We start from the raw sequence: 14,773 nt of genomic DNA, 5'->3' as shown, positions 1-14,773 counted from the left end.
CCAGTCAGAAAATGTATCTCTAGTCAGACATGTAATGTCAGTACAAAAATATTGTAGTCAGGATTCATTATTTGCTCTTTATTTGTTCCATGTGGTCTTTTAGGGGTACCCCGTAGGTAAAATATTGTAGGAGGGGAGAAGTTGGTCAGAGAAAGAGAGTTAAAGGAGAGTGACTGTGGAGTCTGGAGCTAAAGGGTCTAGTGTGTTGAGAAGTTGGAGGAAGCCTAAGGAGGAGAAATCCCAAAATCTGCAGCCACGCTAATCTCAGGACAACCCCTTGCTTAGGTGAAAGTCAAAGCCTAGCGGTGAGCATAAAATTCCGGGGGAAAACATTCTCTTCAGACAGTCTACAATCTCCAAGTCAGCGTGGGGTGCTATTTAATCTCGTCTGCAGCAACAGTAACTACAAATCCCAGCAAGGTGACAGGCTATCCTAGATCACTCTGCACTTCCCTCTGCACTAAAGTCTGTACTGTGACAGACTTAACAACTTTTGCCTCAGTAATCGAGAGAGGGAGAAAAAAGCAGAAGCGGCGCTGATAGTGCGGATAATCCCAGATCTTATGGGATGCAAGTTAGGAATAAAGGTAGATTTTGCTCGCCTTTTGTAATGTTGTGCAGACAGGCACAACACTGATTAGCGCTTGCAAAAGGTATTCCAGTGTCGGGAGGCAGCGGTGCAGATGCAGGAGGGACCAGTTGGAAGGAAGGCAGCCTGGCAGGGATGACTTGTGGACCAGGGGGGAAAATCTGATTGTATGGCTCAAAAGGCGCACTCCCGGAGACTTCAGATGATGTAGATTGTCTTTATTTAATGTAAGGATGGCATGCTACAGTATGGACAATGTGTTTCAAAGGTTGTACCTTCTTCTTCAGGTCCAGTTACATATTGTACATAATTCACACTATATATACACAAAATAAAATTAAAATAAAACGGCTGGAGTGAGGGTCAAGGGGTCAGTGGTGACGTCACTTGGCCCCGCGACTCCCCTCATGTTGCCGTTAAACTTGTGGTCCACTGAATGATGCCTTTAACATAAATAATTCCCCCCCCCCCCCCCCCCCCCATTGAAATGAATAGGCTGGTTGGAGTATGAATGCTAAGCAGTAAGGTGTATGGTTGTAACTAGTATGGGAGACCTTACAGGGGATAGAATCCCAGGGTGGTGAATATGGCTATATCTGGGTCAGTGTGTTAATGAGAGGACCAAATATGAAGCTGGGTCAATTGAGACAAAGGGGTTGGCGTGGGAAAATACAGAGTGAGACATATAGTATTACAATATGGTTGGACAGAGCAATATAGAAAACAGCCAGTAGATGGCAGCAGAAGTTAATAATTTGAAGTAATGTAAGATACATGTATATGAAACAGATATGATTGAGGTGAACTGTTTTTGTTTGGGAGAGATGTTGCTGTTTATTAAGTTGTTGCAGTGTTTCTTATGTTGTATTATGTATTATGAGATGTTAATGTTTATTATGTTGTGATAAGACGCATGATAATATTCTACGCAATAAGCCGTATTGAAATATTTTGCATATTTCAATGACACATGGATGCTGGTGTGGGGATATTGGGAATATCCAGGTCATGGGAACACATGGATTGTCTGTGGATAGGGTTGGAATGGATAGTGGAATGGTGGGTGTTGGCACAGAGTGATTCGTAAGCTGAGGTGAGGATGGGGGGAATGGGGGGGTTTCAAAAATTCAATTCTAGATGCTGCTAGTCTATCACCAAATCAGAGAAAGCCAAAATATAGACTAAAATATAACCTTTATTGGATTACTTTAAAACCATGCCCACACTGGGCTAACAACACCAAAAAAAAAAGTGCTCAACCTGTGACAAATACCACAAAACCAGATATAATACAACTGATATATTATAAATTTGCTTCTAACTAATATTTTCCCTATCCCCCTGGCTCAGGGTGGGATTGGTCAGGGACAACAGGCAGGGCGGGGTAGGGAACCTGATACACCCTACAATACTCCTGTTCTATTTCCCTGTCCTAGGCGGAGTTTAAGTCCTGATAAGGACGGCCCCGCTCTGGAACCTAGTCTGATCTTACTAGGTGTCCCTAGATGAACTAACTTACTTTCTAATGGTATCACTGACTCACTTGGGGGGGCAATACCCTATGTATATCTTCAGATATTAAAATATACTATGGTTGGAGTTCAGCAATATAGAAAATATGGGATAATGATATGAATATTTACCAGTATATCCCTTGTTGTCAGAGTATGACTTAAATATGTCTATAGATAATAATTGGATATAATTGAGTTACAGAAAATTACAAATATGATTATGTTCATATCCCAGTAACCAAGCAGGTATCAAATATGCAGTATTTATTCCTCATGAGTATATTAGATATATCCACAGAACATACCCAAGTAAAGGATAATTAATCTACCATTAGTAGGATTCTACGATTGTGCCAAATAATTAGGCACAAACAAGAGTTATACTAGTTCAAACTATAGATACATATAGGTGTTAGTTAAGAAGCGATACTTATTCTGTCAGATGGAAAGATAATTCATGTCTCAACGCGTTTCCTTGCTTAAGTCGTCAGGAGACTATTAGAAGCTTGATGCAGTGAGCACGCCATGGTTACAAATGATGGCCTGATAGAGGATGCGGCTGACGAGATCAGCTGTGCTGTGGTTTAAATACCAGATGGAACGCACATACTTGATTCCGATTAGTCGCCTGTGACCCGCATGAATACCGGAAGTAGTATGGTCTCCGTCACTTCCGGCCGCTATATGCCCAGAGTTTAGATAGTATCCGTAATGCCGGAAGTGACGTATTATATGTCACTGTTGTTTTTATTGCTCCGCATTAGCTCCGCTGGCTCTGGCTGATTGCCGAAGGATTTAGCAGTACTTCCGGTTATCGGAGGAACTGCTCTGCGCGTCATCGTTGCTATGCAACGACGGTTCTAATTCCAGCTCTCTACTAGGTAAGTATAACAACACACCTGGGTATCAGATGTCATATTAGATTGATCATTGTTGCTAGTTAGATATTTTCTTAGAGATAATATTCATTTACTGTATATAAAGGATAATTAGTTCATCAGAGATGATTTTAAGTACTGCGGATCTAACATATGTAATCCAATACGGGCGATTAAAACTCATATGTGATATATATAATATAATTTTGGAGAATGTGTAGCATATACACCTGATATTAATTCTCCTATGGTTTACCCTAGGAAATTATATACCAAGGGTGGAGGGGGTGCTGTTTTTAGCACACACCAGCAGGGTTTCCCACTAGGTTTGTATGTATACATCGGACCCTAAATATAGATTGGTTGAAAAGGACCAATCAGACTATTAGAGATTTACAGATTCTTAAATAAAACAACCAAATGATAATGCCTCATTGAGGCCATATGGTGAAAATGACCGTAATCAATATATCCACCTAAGTTCTCGCTGTAGTAATAGTTTATTATAGTCTCCACCCCTTGGTGATGATGTTACCCCCTCAATTGTCATGAACTTTATCCCCATTAGATCATCTTGATGTTTTTCATGCATGTGTCTAGCAATGGGGGTATTTCTTTGATGTCTTATGTCTCCCAAATGCTCACCCACTCGTCTACTGAGTTCTCTAAAGGTTTTGCCAACATAATCCTTTGGACATGAGCATTGACATAAATAGATTAAGCCTTTAGTTTTACAATTGGTAAGATTTCTTGCAAAAAACTTTTGTACGGTGGTAGAGCTTGTCCATTGATTGGACCGTAACATATATGGGCAGGTAACACAGTCATTGCATGGAAAGTTTCCCACTGTGTTTTTTTTCAACCATGTGCCCTCTGCTCTGCGATCTTTTAGGCTTCTGCCTTTTCTGTAAGTAACCAACGGACGTTCTGATATTACATCACTGATTTGAGGGTCTGTTTGCAGAATATTCCAATATTTGGAGATAATCTTATACACTTCAGAGGATTTATCATCGTACGTCCCAATAATGCGAAAGGAATTATCGCTGTTTTTGGGTTCTCGAGATGTTAGTAATGAATTCCTCTCTAAGTCTTGTGAATGTTTAAATGCTGACTTTAAACAGTCCGTCGGGTAGCCTCTTGCCCTAAATCTAGTTTGAAGACATTTTGCCTGTTTGTAAAATTCTGATTCAGACGAGCAGTTTCTACGTACTCGCATATACTGACCTTTTGGGATCCCTTGTTTCAATGAGGTGGGGTGATGACTAGACCAATGGAGTAAAGAATTGGTTGCAGTCGACTTTCTATACAGTGTAGATGATAGAGTACCAGATTCATCTTTAGTAATTTTTACGTCGAGGAATGATATTTCCTTTTTATGAATTTCATACGTAAAATATAGCCCAATGGTGTTATGATTCAGGGTATCAATGAATTGTTCAAACTCACGTTTGTTACCGGCCCAGAGAATGAACACATCGTCTATGAATCGGGTCCATAGAAGAATACGAGAAGACCAAATATTTTCGTCCGGTGGGAAGACTATAGTGTCTTCCCACCAGCCCAGGAGGAGATTTGCATACGTGGGGGCACAAGGGCTCCCCATAGCAGTCCCCCTGAGCTGGTGGTACACTTTCTTGTCAAACAGGAAATAATTATGTGTTAACGTAAATTGAAGTAATGTTAATAAGAACTTGTTATGTGCTGAAAATTGATTACCTCTCATTTGTAGGTAATATTCAGCTGCCTTTAAGCCCTGTTCGTGAGGTATCGAACTGTAGAGCGATTCCACATCGATACTCGCCAACAGTGTTGAATTTTCAACGGGGAATTCTGCTATCCGACGTAAGAAATCAGTCGTGTCCCTCACATATGATGGGAGGGACATCACAAATGGACGTAGGATCTTATCAATATAAGTACTGATATTCTGAGTAAGCGAATTGTTTCCTGAGACAATGGGTCTGCCTTTTAACGGTGTTGTCCCTTTATGAATCTTAGGTAGCCCGTAAAATGTGGCTACCATTGGATCTTAGGGTAAAGGTAGTTGAATTCGTTATTATTAATCAAGCCCATCTCTTTAGCCTGCATCAAGATTTGATAAAGCTTATTTTGAAAAGTGGATGTGGGATCTTTAGGTAATATAGTGTAACTCATCTCACATTTCAGAATATTTTGACACATTTATCAATAAGTGATATGGTCAAGTATAACCAAGTTGCCACCTTTGTCTGATGGCTTTATGATAATATTTTTATCGTTCTCCAAATTATGGAGTGCCTGCATCTCTTGGCTGCATAGATTAAATTTAGATAATTCTGGGTTCAAGTATCATTTCAATTTCACGTATTACCAATTTGAGGAAGATGTCCACACTGGTGACATCAGTTGTTGGTGGCATAGCTGTACTCTTTATTTTAAGGTTGGTAAATGGACCCTTTCCTGGTTCTCCCTCACTTTCTTCCATTAAATCATTAAGAAGCTCTACGGTTAGTAGGTCTTCTTCAGTTATACCCAATTCCTGACATTGACGTTTATTAAAGAATTTAAAAAATCTATGCCACTTAAGTTTCCTACAAAAAAGATTAAGATCTTTTAGCCATTCAAAGGTTTGAAACTTGGTTACAGGAACAAATGACAGGCCTTTACGTGGTACTTTTAGTTCCCATTCGTCCAATCTTTTCGGAGAGAGATTGATAACCTCCATGCCATCTTTCATTATCTCTTGTTCCGCCCTGAATATCGTCCCCGTCCCCGACATCTGGTTTGACAGGGTGACGGGGGGCGATGATTCACCCCTAAAAAAGGTTGTTGTGCAGAGGAAGATACAGAGGAGGAAGTGTACATTGGCATAGAGGGTTGTACTATTCCCAATTCTGATGTTCCATTTCCCATGTTGAATGGTACATTTGGGCGTTGTTGTGCCTGTGATTGGGTATGTTGCCATATTTTCCCTCTGTCCGATCTTGGTCTACCTCTGTTATTGCCTCTATCAGGGGGATAGTTTCTTTCTGTATCAGATGTATCGTAATCTGATGAAGATATATCAGTTTTAGATACTCCAATTCCTGTTTGTATGGGGGGGGGTTAAATGAGTTCGGTGGCTTTGTTAAGTCCATGTGGCTGAAGAGTACCTAGTTTGAATATCCAATACATCTCTCTCCTTGTCAGGGTTTGGGTTCTGTTGGAGATATGATGGGGAACATGATCAATTGGACAGATGGTAATTGGATGGGGGTTATATGGGTGTTTTTCTGCACAATGCCTAGAGAGAATGTGTAGAAGGAATTACCGTTTGATATTGTTTCTATGTTGGTTTAGACGGAAGTGTAGTTCCTGAGTGGTCCTACCAACATATTGTTTGCCACAGATGCATGTGATGACATAGGTGACAAAGCTGGATTTGCATGCGAGATGATGTTTGATGGGGAAACTTTCACCTTTGGTGGGGTTGTTGAATTAATCTTTTGTGTGTGATATGCCATGACAGCATAGGCACCCTTTTTTTTTTTTTTTGCCACATCTACATAGTTACATAGTTAGTACGGTCGAAAAAAGACATATGTCCATCAAGTTCAACCAGGGAATTAAGGGGTAGGGGTGTGGCGCGATATTGGGGAAGGGATGAGATTTTATATTTCTTCATAAGCATTAATCTTATTTTGTTCCAGGAATGTATCTAATCCTGTTTTAAAGCTGTTAATTGTTCCTGCTGTGACCAGTTCCTGAGGTAGACTGTTCCATAAGTTCACAGTTCTCATGGTAAAGAAGGCGTGTCGCCCCTTGAGACTAAACTTTTTCTTCTCCAGACGGAGGGAGTGCCCCCTCGTCCTTTGGGGGGGTTTAACCTGGAACAGTTTTTCTCCATATTTTTTGTATGGGCCATTAATATACTTATATACGTTTATCATATCCCCCCTTAAACGTCTCTTCTCAAGACTAAACAATTGTAACTCCTTTAATCGCTCCTCATAGCTAAGATGTTCCATTCCCCATATTAGTTTAGTCGCGCGTCTCTGCACCCTTTCCAACTCCGCAGTGTCCCTTTTATGGACAGGTGCCCAAAACTGAACAGCATATTCCAGGTAAGGCCGTACCAATGATTTATAAAGGGGGAGTATTATGTCTCTGTCCCTTGAGTCCATGCCTCTTTTGATACATGACAATATCCTGCCGGCTTTGGAAGCAGCAGCCTGACATTGCATGCTATTCTGTAGTCTGTGATCTACAAGTACACCCAGATCCTTCTCTACCAGTGACTCTGCCAGTTTAATCCCCCCTAAGACATACGATGCATGCAGGTTATTAGTACCCAGATGCATAACTTTACATTTATCCACATTGAACCTCATTTGCCAAGTGGATGCCCAGACACTTAGTCTATCCAAGTCATCTTGTAACTTATGCACATCCTCTATAGACTGTACCGTGCTACAAAGTTTGGTTTCATCTGCAAAGATAGAAACAGAGCTGTTAATACCATCCTCTATATCATTAATAAATAAATTAAACAACAGCGGGCCCAGTACAGAACCTTGGGGTACACCACTAATAACCGGGGACCAATCAGAGTACGAATCATTGACCACCACTCTCTGGGTACGATCCATGAGCCAGTGTTCAATCCAGTTACAAACTAAAATTTCCAAACCCAAAGACCTTAACTTACCTGTCAGACGTCTATGAGGGACAGTATCAAATGCTTTAGCAAAATCCAGAAACACTATATCCACAGCCATTCCTCTGTCAAGGCTTCTACTCACCTCTTCATAAAAGCAAATTAGATTGGTTTGACAACTTCTATCCTTAGTAAACCCATGCTGGCTATCACATAATACAATTATCCCCTATGTATTCCTGTATGTAATCCCTTATAAGTCCTTCAAACAATTTACCCACAATGCACGTTAAACTTACCGGTCTATAGTTTCCTGGGGAAGACCTAGAGCCCTTTTTGAAGATTGGCACCACATTCGCCTTGCGCCAGTCCCTTGGCACAATACCAGACACCAGAGAATCTCTAAATATCATGAACAGGGGTACAGATATTACTGAACTTACCTCTCTAAGAACTCTTGGGTGTAGTCCATCCGGTCCTGGGGATTTGCTTACATTTATATCACTTAACTTACCTTGTACCATCTCTACATTAAGCCAGTTCAGTACATTACATGATGTGTTACCAGCACCGACCTGGCCAATGTCAGCTCCTTCTTCCATAGTGTACACAGAACTAAAGAACCCATTCAGTAGCTCCGCCTTCTCTTGATCGCCTGTGACAACCTCCCCATTATCATTATTAAGGGGTCCTACATGCTCTGTCCTTGGTTTTTTTGCATTTATATGTCTAAAAAAATATTTAGGATTAGTTTTGCTTTCTTTGGCCACCTGTCTCTCATTTTGAATTTTTGCTGTTTTTATTACATTTTTACAGATTTTATTAAGCTCCTTGTACTGTTTAAATGTTATAGCTGACCCATCAGATTTGTATTTTTTGAAGGCTATTTTTTTGTTGTTTATTGCTCTTTTAACATCATGTGTCAGCCATGTAGGATTTAGTTTTAATCGTTTATATTTGTTCCCCTTTGGTATATATTTAGCTGTATAGTTATTTAGAGTTGATTTAAAGATGTCCCATTTACCTTCTGTATCAGTATTTGAGAACACCTCCCCCCAGTCTATGTCCTGTAGTGCAGATCTCAGCCCAGGGAAATTTGCCTTTTTAAAGTTATATGTTTTTGCCTTCCCCGCCTGTCTTTGTTTTCTACATTTTAAGTCAAAAGTAACTATATTGTGGTCGCTATTCCCAAGGTTTTCCCGCACAGTTACATTCCCAACCAGCTCTGCGTTGTTGGAAATGATCAGATCCAACAAGGCATCACTTCTTGTTGGGTCCTCCACAAACTGGCCCATAAAATTATCCTGCAATAAATTTAGGAATTGTCGCCCCTTTGTAGTTTTAGCCAACCCCGGACCCCAATCTATATCTGGATAGTTAAAATCTCCCATTATTACCACTGTACCTGCCCGGGCGGCCCTCTCTATTTGTTTATGAAGCTGAACTTCTATCTCTTCAGTGATATTAGGGGGTCTGTAGATTACACCAAATACTATTTTTTCAGTATTTCCCTCCTTTTGTAATTCTACCCACAATGATTCCACATCCTCAGAATCATCACACACTATGGCATCGTTCACACTGACTTTCATACCACTTCTTACATACAGACAGACTCCACCACCTTTTCTGTTCATTCTATCCTTGCGAAACAATGTAAACCCCTGCAGATTGACAGCCCAGTCATGCGAGGAGTCCAGCCATGTCTCAGTGACCCCAACTATATCAATATGTTCCTCCAGTATCAAGGCCTCAAGCTCCCCCATTTTATTTGCTAGGCTTCTGGCATTTGTGAACATACACTTTACATTTCCATCCTTTATGTTATTGGGGTTAATGGGATTCAAGGGTGTAAGTTTTATTTTCCTATGAAGCTTATTCCTATTAACTATTCTAACCCCTCCCTCCGCTCCACCCCCAGGTACATTTATAATTCCCACCTCTCTATCTACACTATCTTCCCCCTCTTTGCTGTAGATTCCCTCCCCCCAAGTCCCTAGTTTAAACACTCCTCCACCCTTCTAGCCATCTTCTCCCCAAGCAAAGCTGCACCCTCCCCATTGAGGTGCAGCCCGTCCCTACGGTAGAGTCGGTAACCGACAGCGAAGTCAGCCCAGTTCTCCATGAACCCAAACCCTTCCTTCCTACACCAGCTTCTGAGCCACTTGTTTACCTCCCTGATCTCCCGCTGCCTCTCTGGTGCGGCTCGTGGTATTGGTAGTATTTCAGAAAAGACTACCTTGGAGGTCCTTGCCTTAAGCTTGCGGCCTAAGTCCCTGAAATCATTTTTAAGGACACTCCACCTACCTCTTACTTTGTCATTGGTGCCAATATGTACCATGACTGCTGGGTCCTCTCCAGCCCCGCCCAACAACCTGTGAACTCGATCCGCGATGTGCCGAACTCGTGCGCCAGGCAGACAACACACTGTTCGGCGATCCCGGTCTTTGTGACAGATTGCCCTGTCTGTCCCCCTAATAATTGAGTCCCCCACCACTAGTACCTGTCTGGCCTGCCCTGTACTCCTCCCTCCCTCCTTACTGGAGCAGACACCCCCCTGGCGGTCAGAGGTGGTATCCTGCTGCAGTTCTCCTAGCTCTGTAATGGCATCCCCCTCATCTGCCAAGCGGGCAAACTTGTTGGGGTGTGCCAGTTCAGGACTAGCCTCCCTGACACTTTTTCCCCTACCCCTCTTTCTAACTGTAACCCAGCTAACTGCCTGTATGAACCTTTGGATGTTATGGATGTTACTTAGATTTTTTGCAGTTTCCTGTTGTGTCGTCTTAACCTGCTCGGGGCAATCATACTTCTAAGGGTAGGGGCTCTGCGGTAAGTGTTTTTTTTTTTTTTTTGAGTGTGTTGTTTTCAGGTTGGGGTCAGTGAGTAGTATATGCCGATGCTTTTCCAGTATGCTGTGGTTGTGGGCTGTATTGTATGTGGTGATGAAATTGTGGTTATTAGTCTTCTTTTTGATGTCATCTGTCTGATTTCTCTCTGTTTTGGGTTTTGGGCAATCTTCTTGGGTTAAGTTCTTGGTTTTATTGTACACTTCTTTGAGTAACGGCTCTTGATACCCTTTCTCATTAAAGCGGTTATACATTATTGTAGCTTGGTTGTAGAAGTTATTTTGTTCAGTACAGTTTTTTCTGATTCTTTTGTACTGACTGTATGGTATATTTTTTTCTCCATTTTTGTGGTGACTGCTGCCTCAGTAAAGAAAGTTATCCGTAACCTTGCATCGGTGTATTCATTATACTGGCCCAGGAGAAGTTATCTCATCCTCGGAACGTGGAGTTTAACGTTGGCCTGGCATCAGGCATTGCACCGTACACCCTTTATACATTCCTCCCACCATCATCACCGGGGGGGGGGGGGGGGGGCACACAGAATATTGTCATGCAGCTAGAAGTAGAGATTGTTCCACACATGTGTATGTATGTTTATATGTATATATGTGTCTCGGGCAATATGTTCATGCTTCCAGTTATAGATTTTTCATATTTATTCTAGTAATTATTTAAGTGGTCTTATCGTCTTACTAAAGTTGTTTTAATGTGATTTTACACTTTGTGGTGGTGCATTTTACACTGGTTCACTTTGTAGCTTCTATATTACCTTGGACCTGCGCTATGTGATGGGTCACATGATGTGTCATGTAATGCGTCACATGATGTGCCATGTGATGCAAGACACAATTTTGTTTTACTATAAGTACCAGCTATTTTCATTATCATCTTTGTTCACATTTGAAAAAGGGGCATAGACCCCAAAGTTTTCTTTCATCGGATTGCAGCTAGAAGTTCTTTCCTATTTGTTGGATTGCGCCAGACACCTAAAAAAAAGGGGGGCGACCACGCAGAGCCCCACTAGTAATAACACAGAGATAACAAGGCAGGTATCCCACCAGTACCAGGCACATAAAGAGATCACACAACACCCTACAAAATTGTATGAAAAAATAAAAACATTTAGCTGGCTAGATCAGCTATTAACAATGCATTTGCAATGAGACAGTTGAAACCTATACCTAATTGGCACTCAGGGATCTCACTATACAGACCCAAAGTGAAAGGATGTGTCTGGCACAGTATGAGATAATTCATTGAAAGCTGTAGACTGAAAGGGCCTCACCTTGCACTGGACTGCCCAGTAGTCTAGTTTGGCTGGTAAGTAAGGTACAGTTTTCTAAATTACAGTGTGTTAAATTTTTCATCTGCCTTGATGCCCATTATGGGCTAACCTTGTTTAAAGTCTTATTCAATTTTATTCTTTCTTATTTTAAGGTTTATTTAAAAATGGTTTACAGGGTACAATTTTTGCAACTAGCTGAAGTATTGGCACAAAATTACTTAATCTGCTAGTGCCAGTATAACAAATCCTTTTTCCTGCTTAAATGGGTACTCCGATGAAAAACTTTTTTTTTCCAGATCAACTGGTGTCAGATTAAACAGATTTGTAAATTACTTCTATTAAAAAACCCTAATTCTTCCAGTACTTATCAGCTTCTGTATGCTCCACAGGAAGTTAAAGGGGTTATCCACCATAAGGGGATTTTAGTAGTACATGCCTGCCTGAACTAGGTATTTCCTGTTCTCTAAACTAAACATCCCATGGTTCATAGTTTGTAAGTATGAGGACAATTTCCTCCCTCCCACACATCAGCCACCCCACCCATTGAAACAAACCTGTGATCCCTTCAGTATAATACTTCAGTATTTACTAATCAGGGTGACACACAGGTACAGACATTATATTATGAACTACAATAACTTTACAGCCTCTGTAGCATAGGCAAATAAAAAGATCCTGGAATACCCCTTTAAGTTGTTCTTTTCAGTCTGACCACAGTGCTCTCTGCTAAACCTATCAGTATGGTAGTCCTTGGTGGTATTTGAACCAAGGACCTCAGTGCTGCATGGCAACAGTGCTAACCACAGTTAAAATCACATTGAAAGCTGGTTATCTTAATGTGGAGCCCTTAAAAAACAATGGGACATGTTTACTATTCCAAATGTGCAAAAGTCTTACATGCCTAGTACTACATTTATTATGAGTTTTAGACACTTTTTAGTCACTTCTCTCTAGTGTCTTACAAAGAGGGTTTGGCACTAGAGAGAAGATGTGACAGGTTAAGCCAGCTAGTTGTGTTGGTTTAGGCAGTCTAATGGTCACCATACAATATAGATCGTCCAATAAGTCTAATAAGGCAAGAAAAAGTATACAAAATGTATGTAACCAGTACTGGGACCTTATGCTCATGGCTGCATTGTTTTGTTGTAAGGGAAGGCTCGAGCAGGTGTGCAGCTCTTTCCTATTACACAGGAGATAAGCAGCTAGAGGAGATTCATCAAAACTTGTGCAGAGTGGTACAGTTGTCCATACCAACCAATCAGATTGTTTCTTTACATTTTCAGAGGCATTCTGATTAGTTACTATGAGCAACTTTTCCTGTGCACAGGTTTTGAGAAATGTCCCCAAATGATTTTTCAGCAGGTCAGGACTGACTGACTGCAGTTGTGAGTATAACCTAAGAGGAACATGCATTTGGAGCCTTAGTGCCTGCCCATGTGCATATACAGTATACCCAAAGCTATTCCAACTTGTAACTGGCATAGATTTTCACCATAATTTATGCTAGTTTCTGGCATAAATGAGAAATTAAGAGGAAAAAAAACAATAGTTGCATCTTAATACACCAATGCTACTTTTGCTGAAAATTTAGATTTTTGTGTACATAGGTTGGTAAATCCCATCTCACCCAATAGAACATCATAATAGAGAGTCACTGGGACCCCATGTGTCCCCTTAATGCCTTGTGCCTTACAATGTAGACTAAGACCTCATGAATACCTTAGAGCCATGTGCACAGAGCAATGTACGAATTGCACATTTCCTTAATTGCTTGTTAGTCAGAGACAAATCTGACATGTATAACCTACATTAAAAAAAGAAAAAGGTGTATTTTTGTAACCAAAACTAAAAGACAGAATACATCAGTTGTCCCAACCAATGGCTCTCCAGGTGTTGCAAAGCTACAGTTACAGGAATGGTCTGACAGCAACAGCTTCCCATGGTATATTAGGAGTTGTAGTTTTAGAAGAGCTAGGCCACTGATAGTAGCCTCCTACCCTTCTGACATCATTGTGTGTTCACGTTGCTTTTGCTTTACTGTCCTTTTTGTGCGTATTCTGCGTTGAGCTAATATTCTATTGTCGTGTCACATGTATGGGTGAAGTCTGTTTATATTTGGTGTCGCTTAAATTCTATAATTCAACCAAATATGTATAAAAACTTTATCACATACAGATATCACAAACATTTATACTGGTATCTCTCTGAAAAAGACTCGCACTGCTCTTGCATTATGCATTATCATAATTCTTTCCAGCCAGACAGTTAATTTACTTATATTTCCCTGCCTACACCATATACTACTTGCTTTACAAACCTTAACACAACAATTTATGGACTCATTCCTATAGTTAAATACTTGACTGCCATATAAAATGCTTGTGCCAAAGCAGTGACCGATTGTGACATGTTTCTGCAGGGGACGCTGCTGAGAAAACATGGCAAAGGGCTAGAGAAGGTAAACTTGGATGTAGACTCTTCAGTCTTGTGTATTGCTAGGTTCCATAGTTTATTAAACATGGCAAAAATCTCATAAACCTGAAGATTTTGCGCAGTAGAAATACTGTGTCAACCTTGGAACTTGTCAAGAGTTTGCTGTAAATTATGTGGAAGAACATGTTTAGTTGTGATCTGTCGTTAAATTAATATGATACATAATATTTACCTTACCCGAGTATGTTCCCAAGTAATGCTATTTTATATACAAAAGCTAATGAATGCTTATTTGGTGTGGACTTGTGCAGTGTGTATCTAGCTGTTTTGTACGTGTACAGTTTGTGTAAACATACAATGGCTGTTTTTGTATGGTTTTTTTTTTTACATCCACACTCATATGTTAATCTCACACTTCTCTCTCCAGAGCAAGGTGAAGCTGCCGTACCATGCAGATGTAAGGACACTGTGTGTGTGTCTGTCTTTCTGCACTTTTCCCTATTCTCGTTATGTCTCTATGTACAATCTGCCCTTGTGAGATGTGTCCTGAACGTTTACCCTTTTACATGTTATCTGCAACTGTGATGTCTCTAGTGTGCAGTGAAGCTGT

At 40.7% G+C, this 14,773-nt stretch overlaps 1 protein-coding gene across 17 annotated transcripts in view; it reads left to right on the top strand.

The window, feature by feature from the left end:
- Window positions 1-14,773, top strand: part of UNC13A (unc-13 homolog A) — a 701,496-nt gene that overhangs the window by 654,646 nt on the left and 32,077 nt on the right. For 9 of the 17 annotated variants that reach the window (XM_056572580.1, XM_056572660.1, XM_056572589.1 and 6 more), the window contains 2 exons: window positions 14,150-14,188; window positions 14,591-14,620. The exons of 5 other annotated variants lie outside the window; for them this stretch is intronic. In XM_056572580.1, coding sequence (XP_056428555.1) covers window positions 14,150-14,188; window positions 14,591-14,620 — 69 coding nt within the window. The remainder of the gene's footprint in view (window positions 1-14,149; window positions 14,189-14,590; window positions 14,621-14,773) is intronic. 3 more of the 17 variants (XM_056572596.1, XM_056572624.1, XM_056572686.1) reach the window with 1 other exon arrangement.

This window comes from Hyla sarda, chromosome 1, assembly GCF_029499605.1.
Source record: "Hyla sarda isolate aHylSar1 chromosome 1, aHylSar1.hap1, whole genome shotgun sequence".
Taxonomy (NCBI): Eukaryota; Metazoa; Chordata; class Amphibia; order Anura; family Hylidae; genus Hyla; species Hyla sarda.
This window is presented reverse-complemented; position numbering and strand designations above follow the sequence as displayed.